This window comes from Globicephala melas, chromosome 6, assembly GCF_963455315.2.
Source record: "Globicephala melas chromosome 6, mGloMel1.2, whole genome shotgun sequence".
NCBI classification, from domain to species: domain Eukaryota; kingdom Metazoa; phylum Chordata; class Mammalia; order Artiodactyla; family Delphinidae; genus Globicephala; species Globicephala melas.
Window position 1 is genome coordinate 37,824,904 of NC_083319.1, and position 15,113 is coordinate 37,840,016.

The 15,113-nt window shown below is 44.7% G+C and overlaps 1 protein-coding gene and 1 pseudogene across 1 annotated transcript; both read left to right on the forward strand.

Moving 5' to 3' along the window:
* The window catches only part of LOC115867787 (ras and EF-hand domain-containing protein-like), a 168,876-nt pseudogene that overhangs the window by 42,202 nt on the left and 111,561 nt on the right, over window positions 1-15,113 (forward strand).
* On the forward strand, window positions 1,334-7,096 carry SPATA31F3 (SPATA31 subfamily F member 3). Its single transcript, XM_060299967.1, is given in 6 exon segments — window positions 1,334-1,472; window positions 1,826-1,830; window positions 1,966-2,011; window positions 2,556-2,616; window positions 3,539-4,053; window positions 6,636-7,096. Coding segments are annotated over 6 exon segments (1,227 nt in total).

The following is a 15,113-nucleotide window of genomic DNA, read 5'->3' on the forward strand; positions in this document are numbered from 1 at the left end:
CTAAAAAGCTGATGCAAGATGCTTTTTCACTGATTATTGTTAACCTGTCATTCAGTGCTCTTTAGTTGGAAAAGTCTTCTCATTCCTGTATTATGGAATTCACAAGTTCAGGAAAGATGTTGAAATGGCTCAAATTCATCCCGTCTTCACGGTGAGACTCTTCTTAAATTATCTTAAATGTAAGGATCTATTTTGTATTTATTTTGTTCTGTAAAAAAGGACATTTAGGAAAAAACATTCACTAATCCATTATTTTGCCAAATTATTTTCAGAATATTCTTCCTTATAGGTAGCAAAAAAAACCCTCATGCTAACAATTGGGTTTTCTTGGCCTTTTGTTTTTTAAATTGTGGTAAAATATACTCAGTATAAACTTTACTATTTTAACCACTTTTAAGAGTACTTGTCCCTGACATTAAGGACATTCACAGTGCTGTGCAACCATCACCACCATCCATTTTCAGAACCTTTTCATCATTCCATACAGAAGCTTTGTACCCATTAAATAACTCCCTACACCTCTCTTTCCCAACTCCTAGTAAGGCTGTTTCTTGATTCAACTCTTAATAAGGTGGGTTCTTGATTGTGAATTAATCTTGTCTTTGAAACTAGGTTTTTAAGTGTCTTGAGAGCAGGCAGGTAACATAACTCAAATGTTTTTGTACCTTTGACACTGTTCAGCTTAGGGAATGAGACTGGGAGGACTCCTTCTTTAACTCTTCAGTAAGTTATTTAAAAGAACAGAAGCTATGTCCTTTCCTTGTCACATTAATCACTGTTCTTTTCCTGAACTTCTTGATACTGACTACCTATTGCCTGTGGCATCAAAACCTTCACTGTCCAAGACTTAACAAGACAATGTGTGCACTGTCCTCTTGTGTGTTTTCTAGTTATCTTCCCAGTACAGGTGCTATAGTTCATGGAGTTCCTTTGTAGTAGGAGGAAGAGAGACAGTAGCCACTGTCTCTGTTTTAGGGCATGCAGTGTACATAAAGACTCAGTTATCTGGGGATAGATGCCAGACTATTATCTGAAAGAAGAAGGCTGAGCCAACAGAATAAAGAGAATAGAGCATGAAAGAGTATTTGCTTCCTGTGACTTGGCACCTTTAGGCTCAGGCTCTGCACTGTGTCACATGAGTTTCTCCTAGACAAATAAAGGTCTGTGATGCTATGCATGACGGGAAACAGCAGGGCTTTTTGATGCAGTCTACTGGTCTGGTTCTGTGCTCTGTGAGGCAGAGACGATAGGTCTAGAATTTGGAGGCATTAGGTTCTAAGACCCTGAAAGCCTAGGAAGCCTAGAAAGGGGGATGGCTAGTGAGGTTTAGATTATGTTGAGGCCTACCTTTATTCTGTGGGATGTTGCATATCCTCTTTACACTTATGGTTCCATCATCATTATCCCATTAATTATTTGGCAAGTGAGAAAGAATCACCAAGATTTAAGATTGGGACCTAACAGGAGCTGCTGCTGGTAGGGAAACACTATGACCGCAACTGAACCAGTTAAGCCTTGATCAAGGTTTTATCCCCTCACTGTCTCTTGTTACCCTTAACCCCTTACCCCTGTTTTTTTTTTTAATGGAATAAATTTCCTCACTGGATCCCAGAACAGCTTCATATTTGGGTGATTCCTCTGGTTGGTGGACATTTAGGGCCTTGGATGGCTAAGGTCCTTCGGCTACTGTACCACCGTTCCTCCCTTTCTCTTGTCTTATCCTGATCTCTCCACAGAACTTCAGGGAATGGGGGTGGAGGTATGGAGTATGAAGAGCCTAAAAATGAATCAGAAATAAGAGAAAGGAAATGATGGTGTGAAAAAGGTAGAGTAGGAAAAAGAAAGGTAGGAGAATGTGTAAAATTGGAACACAGAAAAAGCTTGGGAAATATTTGCAGGTTTTGTCTCAGTTTAGACATGAAAAGAAGAGAGCACCCCAGCTTCACACTGTCTTTTGCCTTTAAGCATCACCGGAGAGTCAAACAAAGGGCTAAAGATAAAACATCAAGAGGTAACGTTACAGTCTCTGCTCTGACTTCTCTCCACTGTGGGTGAGGCTCCCATGAGCCCTGTCCCTCAATGACCCCTGGTGCCAGGCACCAGGTGCTCTAACCACTGAAGGCCCAATTTCCCCAAGTTGACAGATTCTCCCAGAAGACTTTTTTGGGTGGTAAATCAGAGCCTGGGAATGTTCCAGAATTCCCCACCTTACCCCTGGGAGTGAAGAGGAAGTAGGGGAGTGAGGAAGTAAGGGCTCTGTCCTTAACTGTGTCATTTACTAGTTTTATGACCCAGTGGACGTCACTTCAGCTCTCAGTCTTGTTATCCATAAAATGGGCATGATGATGCTGTCTCACTCACAGTGTGGTTGTGAAGGTCAAAGGAGATTAGGTCCAGGAGAGCACATCATACCTGGTTAAGTTGTAGTCAGACGTGCCTCAGAGCACTGGCTGTTGGGGTTTGCCGTCTCCTGTCATTCAAAGGTCTCCAGCTTCCTGTAGGATGTTCCCTGAATCCTCTCCCGTTCCATGTAACGCTGTCTCCTGGTTTCTCAGCTAGGAAACTTTCCCGGGAAGAAGCTGAGAAGCTGTGGGAGCTGCTCTCTGTCATGAGAAGGTGATCTCTTGCTCTTTGCAGTCTCCCAACTCCCAGCCTGGCCTGTGATCATTTCTCCGCTTGGCCTGTGGCAGGGTTGGGGAGGAGCATAATGGCTGGGACGTAGCCAGACACAGTGGAGCCTGGACACTGGTTGGGGGTTCCCAGAGGAGAGGGTGGGATCAGACGCCTCAGGAGACAGGAGTCCTGCAGTTCTGGTCTGGACTAGGCTCACAAAGGTCCTGGAATTCAGGATTTGACTAGTGCAGGATTTAAAACTACATGGGTTTTCACTCAACCACAAGACAGGTTAGGAGGATAGATAATTAATTAAGTGCATAAATCAGTCATCATTTTCATATTCTCTTTACAGCTAGACCCTTTCAAGGGCAGACCCCTGGACCCTGCTGACATACCTCCTCTGGTTTTATCTTCAGGGAGGCCAGTTCCTGGGACAGCCCTCAGGCAGGAGCTTATCATATTGTCCCCCTCTTCAGATCTCTAGAGAATAGGGATTGTCTTCCAAGAGATGTTGTGTATGCCCTGTAATCCCCAGAATGCAGAGTTCCCACAAGGACCTCCGTAGCCCCAAACGAGACTGACTCCAGGTTCTATCTGGTGATGTTCCTGGTGCTGCGCCATCAGCTAACCATTGGCTCCCCCATCTGCCTGGTTGCCTTCTCCTAGTTCAGCTACTCAGCACAGGTCAGCAGAGAACTCACCCACCTCCCAGGCTCTCAAGGCCCTGCGTTCCTTTCAGTTGTCTGAGACTTTGCCCAGGTTAGCTAGCCCTAACCTGCTGAATGTTTCTAGAGCATAGCCGTGGCAAAAACAACCTGGGGGTAGAACACAGAGCTTACAGGCCAATCTCCAGGCCACACCCTTGAAAAGAGGCAGATGTCATTCCATCAGTAACAAACGGTTGCCATGTTTCCCTTCCCAGCCAGGGTTGGCTTCCTCAGGAGGGGAGTGTGCGGCAGCTGCTGTGTGCAGATCCCTGCTGCCAAACCTGCAACGCTGTGGCTCTGGAGATTCAGCAGTTGCTATCGGGTGAGAACACCCTGACCACCACTACTTCTTTGGGGACATCGCAGGGCTTCTCTTGCCTAGAGGTTTTGTCCACGTCTAGTCTCTCTTTTGAGCAGAGTCAGGATTCCCTGCACTCCAAAGAGCTTTTGCTTCCATCAGCAACCCGCATAGTGTCACAACTAACAAGTCAGAAATCCTTAACCCAGTTAGTTGCCAGGTCAGCCACTAAGTCAACCACCAAGTCTGCCAGTGCAGTCAGCATCCACGAATACTGGGCGGACGACCAGCAGCTAAGGCAGGAATGTCAAGGGCCAGAGGTACCCTGGGACGTGGGAGCTCTGTCTTCTTCAAGCCTTGAAGAGCCTAGGATTCCTGTGAACCAGCAAGACAAGAAGAAGAGCAACTCTGAATGTGTTCCAGAGAAATAAGGCCAGCAGCCCTTGAATATCTGATTCCCTTTCTTTCCCTGAACCCAAAGCTCACAAACCTAAAATACCCCATGACCTTTCATTCCCTTCATCTCATGTTCCTGTGTCCCCAAATCCCTGATGTATCTTTAAGTATGTGTATATAAATGCATGCGTTTCTACACCTGAGGGCTCCCAAGATCTGTGGAAGATTCCTGTGGCAACTTATGTCACACGGCCCCCAAATTTTCCAAGCCTGGGGGAGAACACTACCATTTCTTTCATCATGAATGCTACCTCTAAGGCCTCTGTTGAAAAGATAGGCTTTTATCTTCCTGACCTGGGGTTCATGGGAGGTAAGCAAGTCCACCCAAACTTTCTGTTTTTCAAGGATACGTTATGGATCCAGTGCAGATGTCACTGCAAACAAATCCCAAACTCTGTGACTCTGGCTCTACCCTCTATCATCTTTTAGTTTATAAGTGTCTCTGTCCATTGCTTGGGGGTCATGCTGAGGCCTCAGTGTCCTGTCTGCAGCAGAACACAGCTGCCTTTCTATGGTTCCTCTTTTATGCACATTGAGTCCCTGGTCCACCCCTAGACATCTTGCCACAAAAGTGGAGCCTGGTTTCTTTTTCTTCAGTGATTCGTTAATGTCCAAACTGTCTAAAATTTCCTCTTACCTCAGTTAGACCCACCTTCTTCCCACATACCTGAATTTGGGCTTCTTCATCTTTCTATCGACAAGCCTATGTCAATGTCCCATTTCTGACTCTGGCCAAGTGTGAAGCCTTGCAGTGGCACCTTCACTTCAAAGGCAGCTCCAGCTTCTGTGGGGCTTGCCAGCTGTTGCCCAGAGATCTCTGTAGATGCATAGAACCATACAGCATAAGCCCTGAGACATGCTGAAGCCTGGCTCCTGAGACTTAGGGGCCTACCTGTTTGGGGAAGCCCATTTCAGTCCTCAAGAGCAAGGTAGTATTTTCCTGGAGCATGCCCTGAGCTGGTGGAGTTCCACCTTCAGAAGTGGTTGATTTGGCTGTTTGATTTACTATTGCTGGGGTCTGCCCCAGAAGATCCAGCAGTCCAACCAGTTGTTTCTATCCCCTGCTGACCAGCAGCCCCTGCCCCAGTGCAGCACACTGACCAGGGTGAGTGTCCCCTAGCCTGCAGACCCAGAGGCCAGAGGGGATAGTGGCCTCTTCTGATCTATTGTGGCCAGTAGTGCCAGCCCACAGTTGCTTCCCAGGCCATGGTGATGTTGTAGAGCCATATTGGCTAAAAATATGAGAGGATCTGCTAGGGGATTGTCCCTACCCACATCTGCAGCAGTTGGGACTCAAATCACTGGGTCTGCAGAATTCCAGGGGCCCTGGCAGCAACTCGGCTCCCTTGCACCCCAGAAAGTAAGCCCTTAAGACATAGAGGCAGCCATCAGTCCCTACATGGACTAGGAAGTGACACCCTGAATACTGACAGGCCTTAACCGGCAGCAGTAAGCCTCACCAGACGCTGTTACTGATCACCTTGATTAGCACCTACCCAGGTGCCCTCCCAGGGAGGCTTTGAGAAACTGGAGACAAGTTTTGGCCTTCCTGTCAGAACTGTGGGCCCTTTGTACTGTGGCACTCTCCAAGGCCATGGCTCTGGCAATCACTAGCCAATCTCCAATCACAAAGATGGTGCCTGGGCCTGTTGGGGGCCCAACAGAGTCTCTGGCTCAATCTCATGTAAGCAGCAGTGTATAAATCCTGTGCAGTGCAGCAGAACCAAAAGCAAGCTAGTTCCAGAGCAGTCCTAATGGTTCTTCCCCTGGGCCTCCAGGATCTCACAGCCCAGTGGGGACATAACAGAGGCCCAGGTGCTTGTGTTCAGCTGGAGGCCAGTGTGAACAACCCCTGCCTGGAAGATCCCTGAGCCCCAGGCCTCTGCAAAGGTGAGAATAACTCCCTGCACCAGCAGGGAGAACAGAGGACCCAGGGAAACTCAAAGCATCAGAGAATCACAGAGAAGGGGGTGCAGCGCCGAGGCTCTCTCCAACCAGAGAGAACATCTACCCTGCCAAGGTTCCAGTAGGGACACTTCTAAGTAGAACCCCCAGAGCCCCTGACTTCCCAAATGTATCTCCAGGATCTTTCTCAGGTAAAATTTTAGTTTGGCCAGGATGGTTGTGTTGAGTGAGTAGGGACTAGCAAGGATCTGTCTGGGTCTTTAGAGCCACCATCTCCATCCTGTCAGCTTAGTGCCCCCTGTCAGTACCTTCACCAGCTTCTCCCTTTACCTTGAGTTCCTAGAGCATCCTCCAGGATTCCTTGGGACAAAAGGACCAGATAAGAATAGTCTGTAAGGCTGTTAGGGCAAGTTGAATGACCTCACCCAAACAAGGATTCCTGAGAATGTCAGATCTGGAGTGTTCAGGGCTTAAAGGGCCAGATCTTACAGGACCAACTTGCTGGCCCACATTTTGCAAGTCCAGCATTTAAAGGAGCCACATTTTTCAGATCCAAGCTTTGCAGGGCCAAAATTTGTAGGGCCACACTTTGTAGGGCCAAGAGCAGGGTCTGGTAAAGACAGCCCATATTCACAAGAGCCCTACCCTCACAGAAGCTGCAGAAGCTGGACTGGGAAATAAGATGAAGCATTTTACACACTGGATTAACCCAAAGGTGAAAGGTCAAGGGCACAAGGAATCCATTCTCCTCTCTAAGGATGAGAAGGTGGCCAAAACCAAGACAGAAAATGTTGAGAAGAGACCACCTCCCACCAAATGCCCTGTGAAGGGAGCTCAGTCAGAGAAGGAGGAGGAAGATGTGGCCTTCTTTGATGTCCTCCAGTGCCTAGACAATGAGTTCCAGCGACACTCCCTTCAGTCCAGCCAATCCTGGTTCCTGCGCCTTTCCTGCAACAGCTCCAAGCACTGTCCTCAGCTGACTTGTGCCACTCAGCCAGAAAATCCATCCCATGTCTCAACTCTCACCTCAGCAGAAGGCACCTGTCTATACAAGGAGAATACCCAGTCCAGGAAAAAGGAGTTCATAGGTTCCCAAACTTCTGCATCCTCCTGAAGAAGGCTGTCGTCATCATTTCCATTAATATGCAGGTGAGGCAGGGCCCTCTCCAAATATACTGTGTACCTCTAAGCAAAGAACCACCTGTTTGTGCCTCTTTGTTTTTAATGTGATATGTGACGGAGAGAGTAGAGGAGGTAGATTGTACTTCCCATATGGTATGGGAGCTTAAACCCATTTTACAAATGGGCCAGCGTTCCACACAACTCTTTCAGCTCCACCCTGGATTGTGGATAAAGGGACTTGAGCAGAGAAGGAAGACCCTCATCTAAGATGCATTGGAGGTAAAGATCAGGCTTGACTTCTGTCATGGCTTCCCGTGTTGTCTTTGGGCCCCAGAGGAGCAAAGTGTGCATGATGTAGTACAAGAAGTAATAGCCAAGAATCCAGTGCACTTTTGGCCCACAGGCACAATTCATTGATAACTTTTATATATTCCCACAATCCGGAGGGAAGGTTTTTAGAGGAGTGTTAACAGTGCTTCATTCTTGAAGAGGTGCTTTGTGTTTATCAAAGGCACATAGCTAATAGGATCGATGTCAGAAGCAATTGATAGAATCTCCCCTCTCTGCACCCTGTTGTTATTGATTAGATTTTAAGGGGTAACCCATCTGGGAGCTTGCTGTAGCCCTGTTACCTGTTTGACCCCCCACTGCCTTTCAGCTGCATGGAATAAATGCCTCCTAGAATGAAAATCAGTTGATGATAATGTCTCCAAAGAGTCACAATAAAAATGACTTCGAGAGGCATCTTGCATTCAACAGTTAAAATGTTTGAGTACTTACTGTGTGCCAGGAACTATGCCAGACACAGCAGTCACCTAGACACAGGCCTTGCCTCCATGCAGATCATTATCTTATGGGGTAGACAGTCTCATATGCCCAAATTGTCTAATCAAGAGTATATACTCGGATGTCCAGTATTTGTTTCAAAAGTGAACTGATTCCCCAGACCACCACCACCACCCAATCACACATACCAAACCTGCTCCCACATCAGTTAATGGCACCTTTCTCTTGCCAGTTGTTCAGACCAGAAATATTGGTGTCAGCCATGACTTTTGCTTCTAACAATCTGCTTCTGGTCTATTAGTAAATCCTGTTGTCTCTACCTTCAAAATTCAGAAAATGACCTTGTCTTACCTCCTCTGCTGCTACTAATACTACAATAGTTTCACAATCTCCTGCTTCTTCCTGAGACCATATCTCCAACAGTCTGTTCTCAACACAGAAGCCTTATAGTGTTCAGGGAGTGTCCTGGCTGGAGAGAGAGAGAAAGAGATGGAGAGATGGATGTATAATTGTGGGACCAGATAAGGTTACTAAAGGAATGAGTATCAGTGAAGGAGAGATCTAAGGACTTGGCTCTGGGACATTCCAACATTAAGAAATTGGGAAGAAAAAGAGGAACAAGTAAGCAGAGGAGACTGAAAAGCAGGAGCCAGGGAGGAAGGAGGAAATCCAGAAAAGTGTGGCATACTGGCATATTGCAAGGAGAAAATGATCAATTGCATGAAAAGTTGTGAATTGGCCAAGTAAGATGAGGGTGTGGAGTTGACCACTAGATTTAGCAGCACAGAGATCACTCATGGCCTTGAGAAGAACAGACTCGCGTGTGATGGAGGTGAAGTGGAGTGGATTCAAGAGAGAATGAGAGGAGAGCAATTGGTGATAGCAAGTGTGGTGATAGCAAGTGTAATCAATTCCTTCAAAGGAGGTTTATTTCACAGAGGTGCAGAAAAATGGGGCTAGAGCTGTAGGAGGAAGTGGAACCCAGAGAGGGTTTTTGTTTGTTTGTTTGTTTGTTTTTCTTTTAAAAGATGAGAGACATAAGATGTTGGATGTTGACAGAAATGATGCAGTCGAGGAGGGGTAAACTGATGATGCAGGGAGAACTACTGGAGCCATGTAGTGGTGTAGAGGTGAGGGGATGGGAGTGAACGTCCAAGTTCATGAGATGGCCTTGGAAAAAGCACAGACACTTTGCTGGTGGTTAGTAGAAAGAAGGAAGCATTAATGAGGTAAGACTTTGTGTATTAGGAGAAGAAGGGTTTCGCTCACATGTAACAGAATTTGGGCAAAGACTCAAAAGGGTAAGTGAGGATCTGGGAAGGTACCATGGCTGTGGGGTGGAAGGAGTAGTATGGAGAACCAAAGCTGGAGGCAGAAGTAGAGGTAGATTCTGGAAGTTACCATGGCAAGTTTCTATTAGGGCCTAGGAGTTGGTGGCCAACTGAGGGCCCGTGTGGGTATAAAAGGGTGGTTGAATGTGCCCTTGGAACACTGGATCAGCAAGAGAGATCACAGAGAAACTCTAGATGCACAGAACATGAGGAAGAGGATGGGACTAGGGACACAGAAAGGGGGCAGGTGTGGCATCCTGGTGTTCAGACACCAGGCATGTTTGGGGGTGGGAGGAGAGAACTGGGACTCAGAAAGACAAAGAGGCTGCCCTGAGTGTTTGGGAGGGAACTCTGTTTTGGACACCTCATTCCTCTCAGAAGGTGGCACCTCTCCTCTGCATTCCCACCATCTGACCTACCACGGAGGAGAGAGTAAGGGCAGGAAGTGCTGTGGCTTCCTCATGGTGTGGTATGGGGGACTGTGAGATGCCCCCGCCTCACTGTTTCCTAAGGAAATCCAGGATGGCTCAACATACCATCAAACCAGGAGGCAGGGGCAGGAATCTCTTCCTCTGATAGGACTCAACACTTAGCAAAGTGTATCCACTGCTAGCAGGATGCAGAAAAGCCAGATGGGAAGAAGCATGAATGTGTCCCTCCTCTGAATGGTGATTCTTTTTTTTTTTTTTTTTAACAATTTCTGTTTATTTATTTATTTTGGCTGCGTTGGGTCTTCGTTGCTGCATACGGGCTTTCTCTAGTTGCGTCGAGTGGGGCCTACTCTTCATTGCAGTGCACAGGCTTCTCGTTGTGCTGGCTTCTCTTGTTGCAGAGCACGGGCTCTAGGCACGTAAGCTCAGTAGTTGTGGCGCATGGGCTTAGTTGCTCCATGTCATGTGGGATCTTCCTGGATCAGGGCTTGAACCTGTGTCCCCTGCATTGGCGGGCGGATTCTTAACTACTACGCCACCAGGGAAGTCCCTGAATGGTGATTCTGTGCCTAAGGGTTGGGGGCCCAGCCCCTATTGTGGCCCCCAGGGTGAGGGACACAGGGCCCAGGCCGACTGAACCACACTCTTCGGTGTTTTCCTAAAACATCCCCAAAGATCATAGGAAGTCTTGTGACAGGCACATCCTCCCTGCCTGGTGGGAGTTGGGCTGAGAGCCATGCAGGAGGATGCCCAGGCGAAGGAATGTGACTCAGAAGGGTCACAGCAGCGTCAGGTGGGATGCCAAGGTTAATGTGCACACATCCTGGCTTAAGTGGACCAGCCTTCCCATGGTCCCTCACAGGCTCCCACGTGCCTCGGCAGATTCCTGTTACGGAAATTTCAGACAACTGACCATCAAGATTGCTTGTCTTTTGTACCTGCTCACTCCACCCTAGCAGGAAGGTTGTTGCTGAGCTCAGGAGTGACTTGCTCAATCGTGTCATGCCAGCCTCTTGCCAGCAGGGGACTGGGACTCCCTGAGCATGAACTGAAATTCCCTGCCCTGCTCGAATTCCCAGCTTGCTGGAGACGCTCAGACTCAAGGGCTTAGTTAGTCTGTTGGTCCACTCAAATTCTAGTCCCTCTCCTCTGTGGGTCTTTTGAATAAAACATCCCCTGCCCCTAAATTCCCACATCCTCTGAATCATCCTCCTTCCACAGCCTCATCTCTATCCTTGACTAACTTTCCCATCGCCACCCTGTCCAGGCTGAATCCCTGGAAATATGTTAATAATATATGAACATAGTAGTGGAAAAAAGCAAGTTACAAAAATATCCATGTTATAGTCTCATATAAAAAATATTAACAGACTTAAAAAATTTTTTTTTACTGTGGTAAAAGTCACATAATGTAAAACATACTACTTTAACCATATTTAACTGTACAGTTCAGTGGCACTAAGTACATTGACATTGTTATGCAACTCTCACCATCATCCATTTCCTGAATTTTTCACCTTTCTAAACTGAAACTCTATCCCCATTAAACACTAACTCCCCATTCCCACTCCCCACCTCCACACCCCCAGCCCCTGGCATCTACCAATGTACTTTCTGACACTATGAATTTGACTATTCTAGGTACCTTGTATGAGTGGAATCAAACGGTATTTGTCTGCACCTAATGTAAAAAATATTAATAGACTTTTAGAGAGCGGTTTTAGGTTTGCAGAAATATTAGGCAGCATGTACAGAGTTCCCATATACTTCCTCATCCTTGGTCACATACACAGTTTTCCCTATTACTAACATCGTGCATTTAGTGTGGTACATTTGTTAAAACTGATAAGACAATACTAACATCCATAGCTTATGTTAGGGTTCACTATTTGTGTTATATATGGGTTTTATGACATATATCCACCATTACAGTATCAGAAGAGTTTCATTGCCCTAAAAATCCCCTTTGTTCCACCTATTCATCCCTTTCTCCCTTCCCCCAAAGCCCTGGCAACCATTGATCTTTTTCTTTTTAATTTTTATTTTATATTGGAGTATAGTTAACAATGTGTTAGTTTCAGGTGTACAACAAAGTGATTCAGTTATACATGTATCTATTATTTTTCAAATTCTTCTCCCATTTAGGTTATTACGGAGTATTGAGCAGAGTTCCCTGTGCTATGCAGTAGGTCCTTGTTGGTTATCTATTTTAAATATAGCAGTATGTACCTGTCAATCCCAAACTCCCAATCTATCCCTTCCCCCACCCCGGTAACCATAAGTTTGTTTTCTAAGTCTGTGAGTCTGTTTCTGTTTTGTAAATACGTTCATTTGTGTAATTTTTAAGATTCCACATATAAGCGGTATCATGTGATATTTGTTTTTCTCTGACTTACTTCACTTAGTATGATAATCTCCAGCTCCGTCCATGTTGCTGCAAACGGCATTGTTTCATTCTTTTCAATGGCTGAGTAATATTCCATTGTATGTATTGGATTGGCCAAAAAGTTCATTTGGGTTTTTCCGTATGATGTTACAGAAAAACCTGAACGAACTTTTTGGCCAACCCAATATGTACCACATCTTCTGTATCCCTTCATCTGTCAATGGATATTTAGGTTGCTTCCATGTCTTGGCTATTGTAAACAGCACTGCAGTGAACACTGGGGTGCATGTATCCTTTCAAATCTTGTTTTTCTCCGGATATATGCCCAGGAGTAGGATTGCTGGATGATATGGTAGCTCTATTTTTAGTCTCTTAAAGAACCTCCATACTGTTCTCCATAGTGACTATACCAATTTACATTTCTACCAACAGTGTAGGAGGGTTCCCTTTTTCTCTACAGCCGCTCCAGCATTTATTGTTTGTAGGCTTTTTGATGATGGCCATTTTGACTGGTATGAGGTGGTATCTCATAGTTTTGATTTGCATTTCTCTAATAATTAGCGATGTTGAGCATCTTTTCATGTGCCTCTTGGCCATCTGTATATCTTCTTTGGAGAAATGTCTGTTGAGGTCTTCTACCCATTTTTTGATTGGGTTGTTTGTTTTTTTGCTATTGAGCTGCATGAGCTGTTTGTAAATTTTGGAGATTAATCCCTTGTTGGTCGTATCATTCGCAAATATTTTCCCCCGTTCTGTGGGTTGTCTTTTCGTTTTGTTTATGGTTTCTTTTGCTGTGCAAAAACTTTTGAGTTTAATGAGGTCCCATTTGTTAATATTTGCCCTTCTGTGTCTAGCTTATTTTGCTTAGCATAGTGCGTTCAGGGTTCATCCATGTTGTAGCAAGTATCAGAATTCAGTTACTTTTTAGGCTAAATAATAGTCTATTGTATGTATATATTGCATTTTGTTTATCTGTTTATCCATTGATGGACACTTGTGTTGGTTCCACCTTTTGGCTGTTGCAAAAAATGCTGCTGTTGAACATTGGTGACGAGGTGTCTGAGCCCGTTTTCAGTTCCTTTAGGTATATGCCTAGGAGTGGAATTGCTGGATCATATGTTAATTCTATGTTTAACTTTCAGAGGAACTGCTGCCAAATTATTTTCCACAGCAGCTGCACCATTTTACATTCCCACCTGCAGTACACAGGGGTTCCAGATTTTCCACATCCTCACCAACAGTTATTTTCTGTTTTTGTTTTTTTTTGATAGTAGCCATCATCATGGATTTGGAATGGTATCTCATTGTGGTTTGGATTTGCATTTCTGTAATGACTAATGATGTTGAGCATCTTTTCATGTGCTTAATATCTATTTGCATATCTTCTTTGGAGAATTTTCTGTTCAAGTCCATTGCCCATTTTTGAATTTTTGTTTGTTGACCACTGATATTTTTATTGTCTCCATAGTTTTGCCTTTTCCAGACATTATATAGTTGTAATCATAGTATGTAGCCTTTTCATTTTGCTTCTTTCACTTAGCGATATGTATTTCCTCCACGTCTTAAATGGCTTGATAACTCATTTCTTTTTAAGGCTGAGTAATGTTTCATTGTATAGATTTACCACAGTTTGATTAGCCATTCACCTATTGAAGGATATATTGGTTGCTTCTAAGTTTGTGTTGTAAAGCTGTTATAAATATTTTTGTGTAGGTTTTTGTATGCACATAAGTTTTCAATTAATTTGGGTAAATAGCAAGAAACACAATTACTGGATCATATAGTAAGAGTATGTTTAGTTTTGCAGGAAACCACCAAACTGTCTTCCAAACTGGCAGTACCATTTTGCATTCCTACCAGCAATGAATGAGAGTTCCTGTTGCTCTACATCCTCACCAGCATTTGGTGTTGTCAGTGTTCTGGAATTTGGATATTCTAATAGGTGTATAGTGGTATCTTACAGCTGTTTTAATTTTCAGTTCTCTAATGACATATGATATTGAACATTTTTTGATATGCTTACTTGCCATCTGTATATCTTCTTTGGTGAGGTGTTCAGGTCTTGCCTGTTTTAAAATTGGGTTGTTCATTTTCTTTTTTAAATTTACTTATTTTTGGCTGTAGTGGGTCTTTGTTGCTGCACGTGGGCTTTCTCTAGTTGCAGTGAGCAGGGGCCACTCCTTGTTGCAGTGCGCAGGCTTCTCACTGTGATGGCTTCTCTTGTTGCGGAGCACGGGCTCCAGGTGCATGGGCTTCAGTAGTTGCAGCATGCAGGCTCAGTAGTTGTGGCTTGTGGGCTCTAGAGCACAGGCTTAGCAGTCGTGGCACACCGGCTTAGTTGCTCCGTGGCATGTGGGATCGTCCCAGACCAGAGAAGTGTCCTCTGCATTGGCAGGCGGATTCTCAACCACTGCACCACCAGGGAAGCCTGGGTTGTTCATTTTCTTATTGTTGAGTTTTAAGAGTTCTTTGTGTATTTTGGATACCAGTCCTTTACCAGAATATGTGTTTTGCAAAGATTTTCTCCAACTGTGACCTGTATTTTCATTCTGTTAACAGTGTCTTCTGGAGAGCAAATATTTTTAATTTTAACGAAGTCTAACTTATTTATTTATTTATTTTTTCATGGATTGTGCTTTTGTTGGTGTATCTAAAAAGTCACTACCAAACCCAAAGTCATATAAATTTTCTCATAATCTCATTTTTGAAAGAATAAAATGTATATATGTTTTTCATCTTTTTAGTAATCTGTACTTTCTAATTTACCTACATTGCAAATTAATTATATACTTCCCAGGGTTGGCAACATAGTGGCTTCTTTTAGTTTTACATATAACATTCTGTGACTCAGAAAACACAGCTTTTATTGCTCTGGGTTCAGTTTCCCTGTCTATCAATGAGTATTGGAACAGAGAGTCACTGAGTTCCCTTTCTGTCCTAAACATCTAGAATGATCATGTTTGTTTTCAAATTCTTTTAAACATCCACGGACCTAATTGCAGCATCTAGTCATGGGGTATCCAGCCATGGGGCAGGGAAGGAGTCTGTGTGTATGTGTAAACATTTTTTAGACTA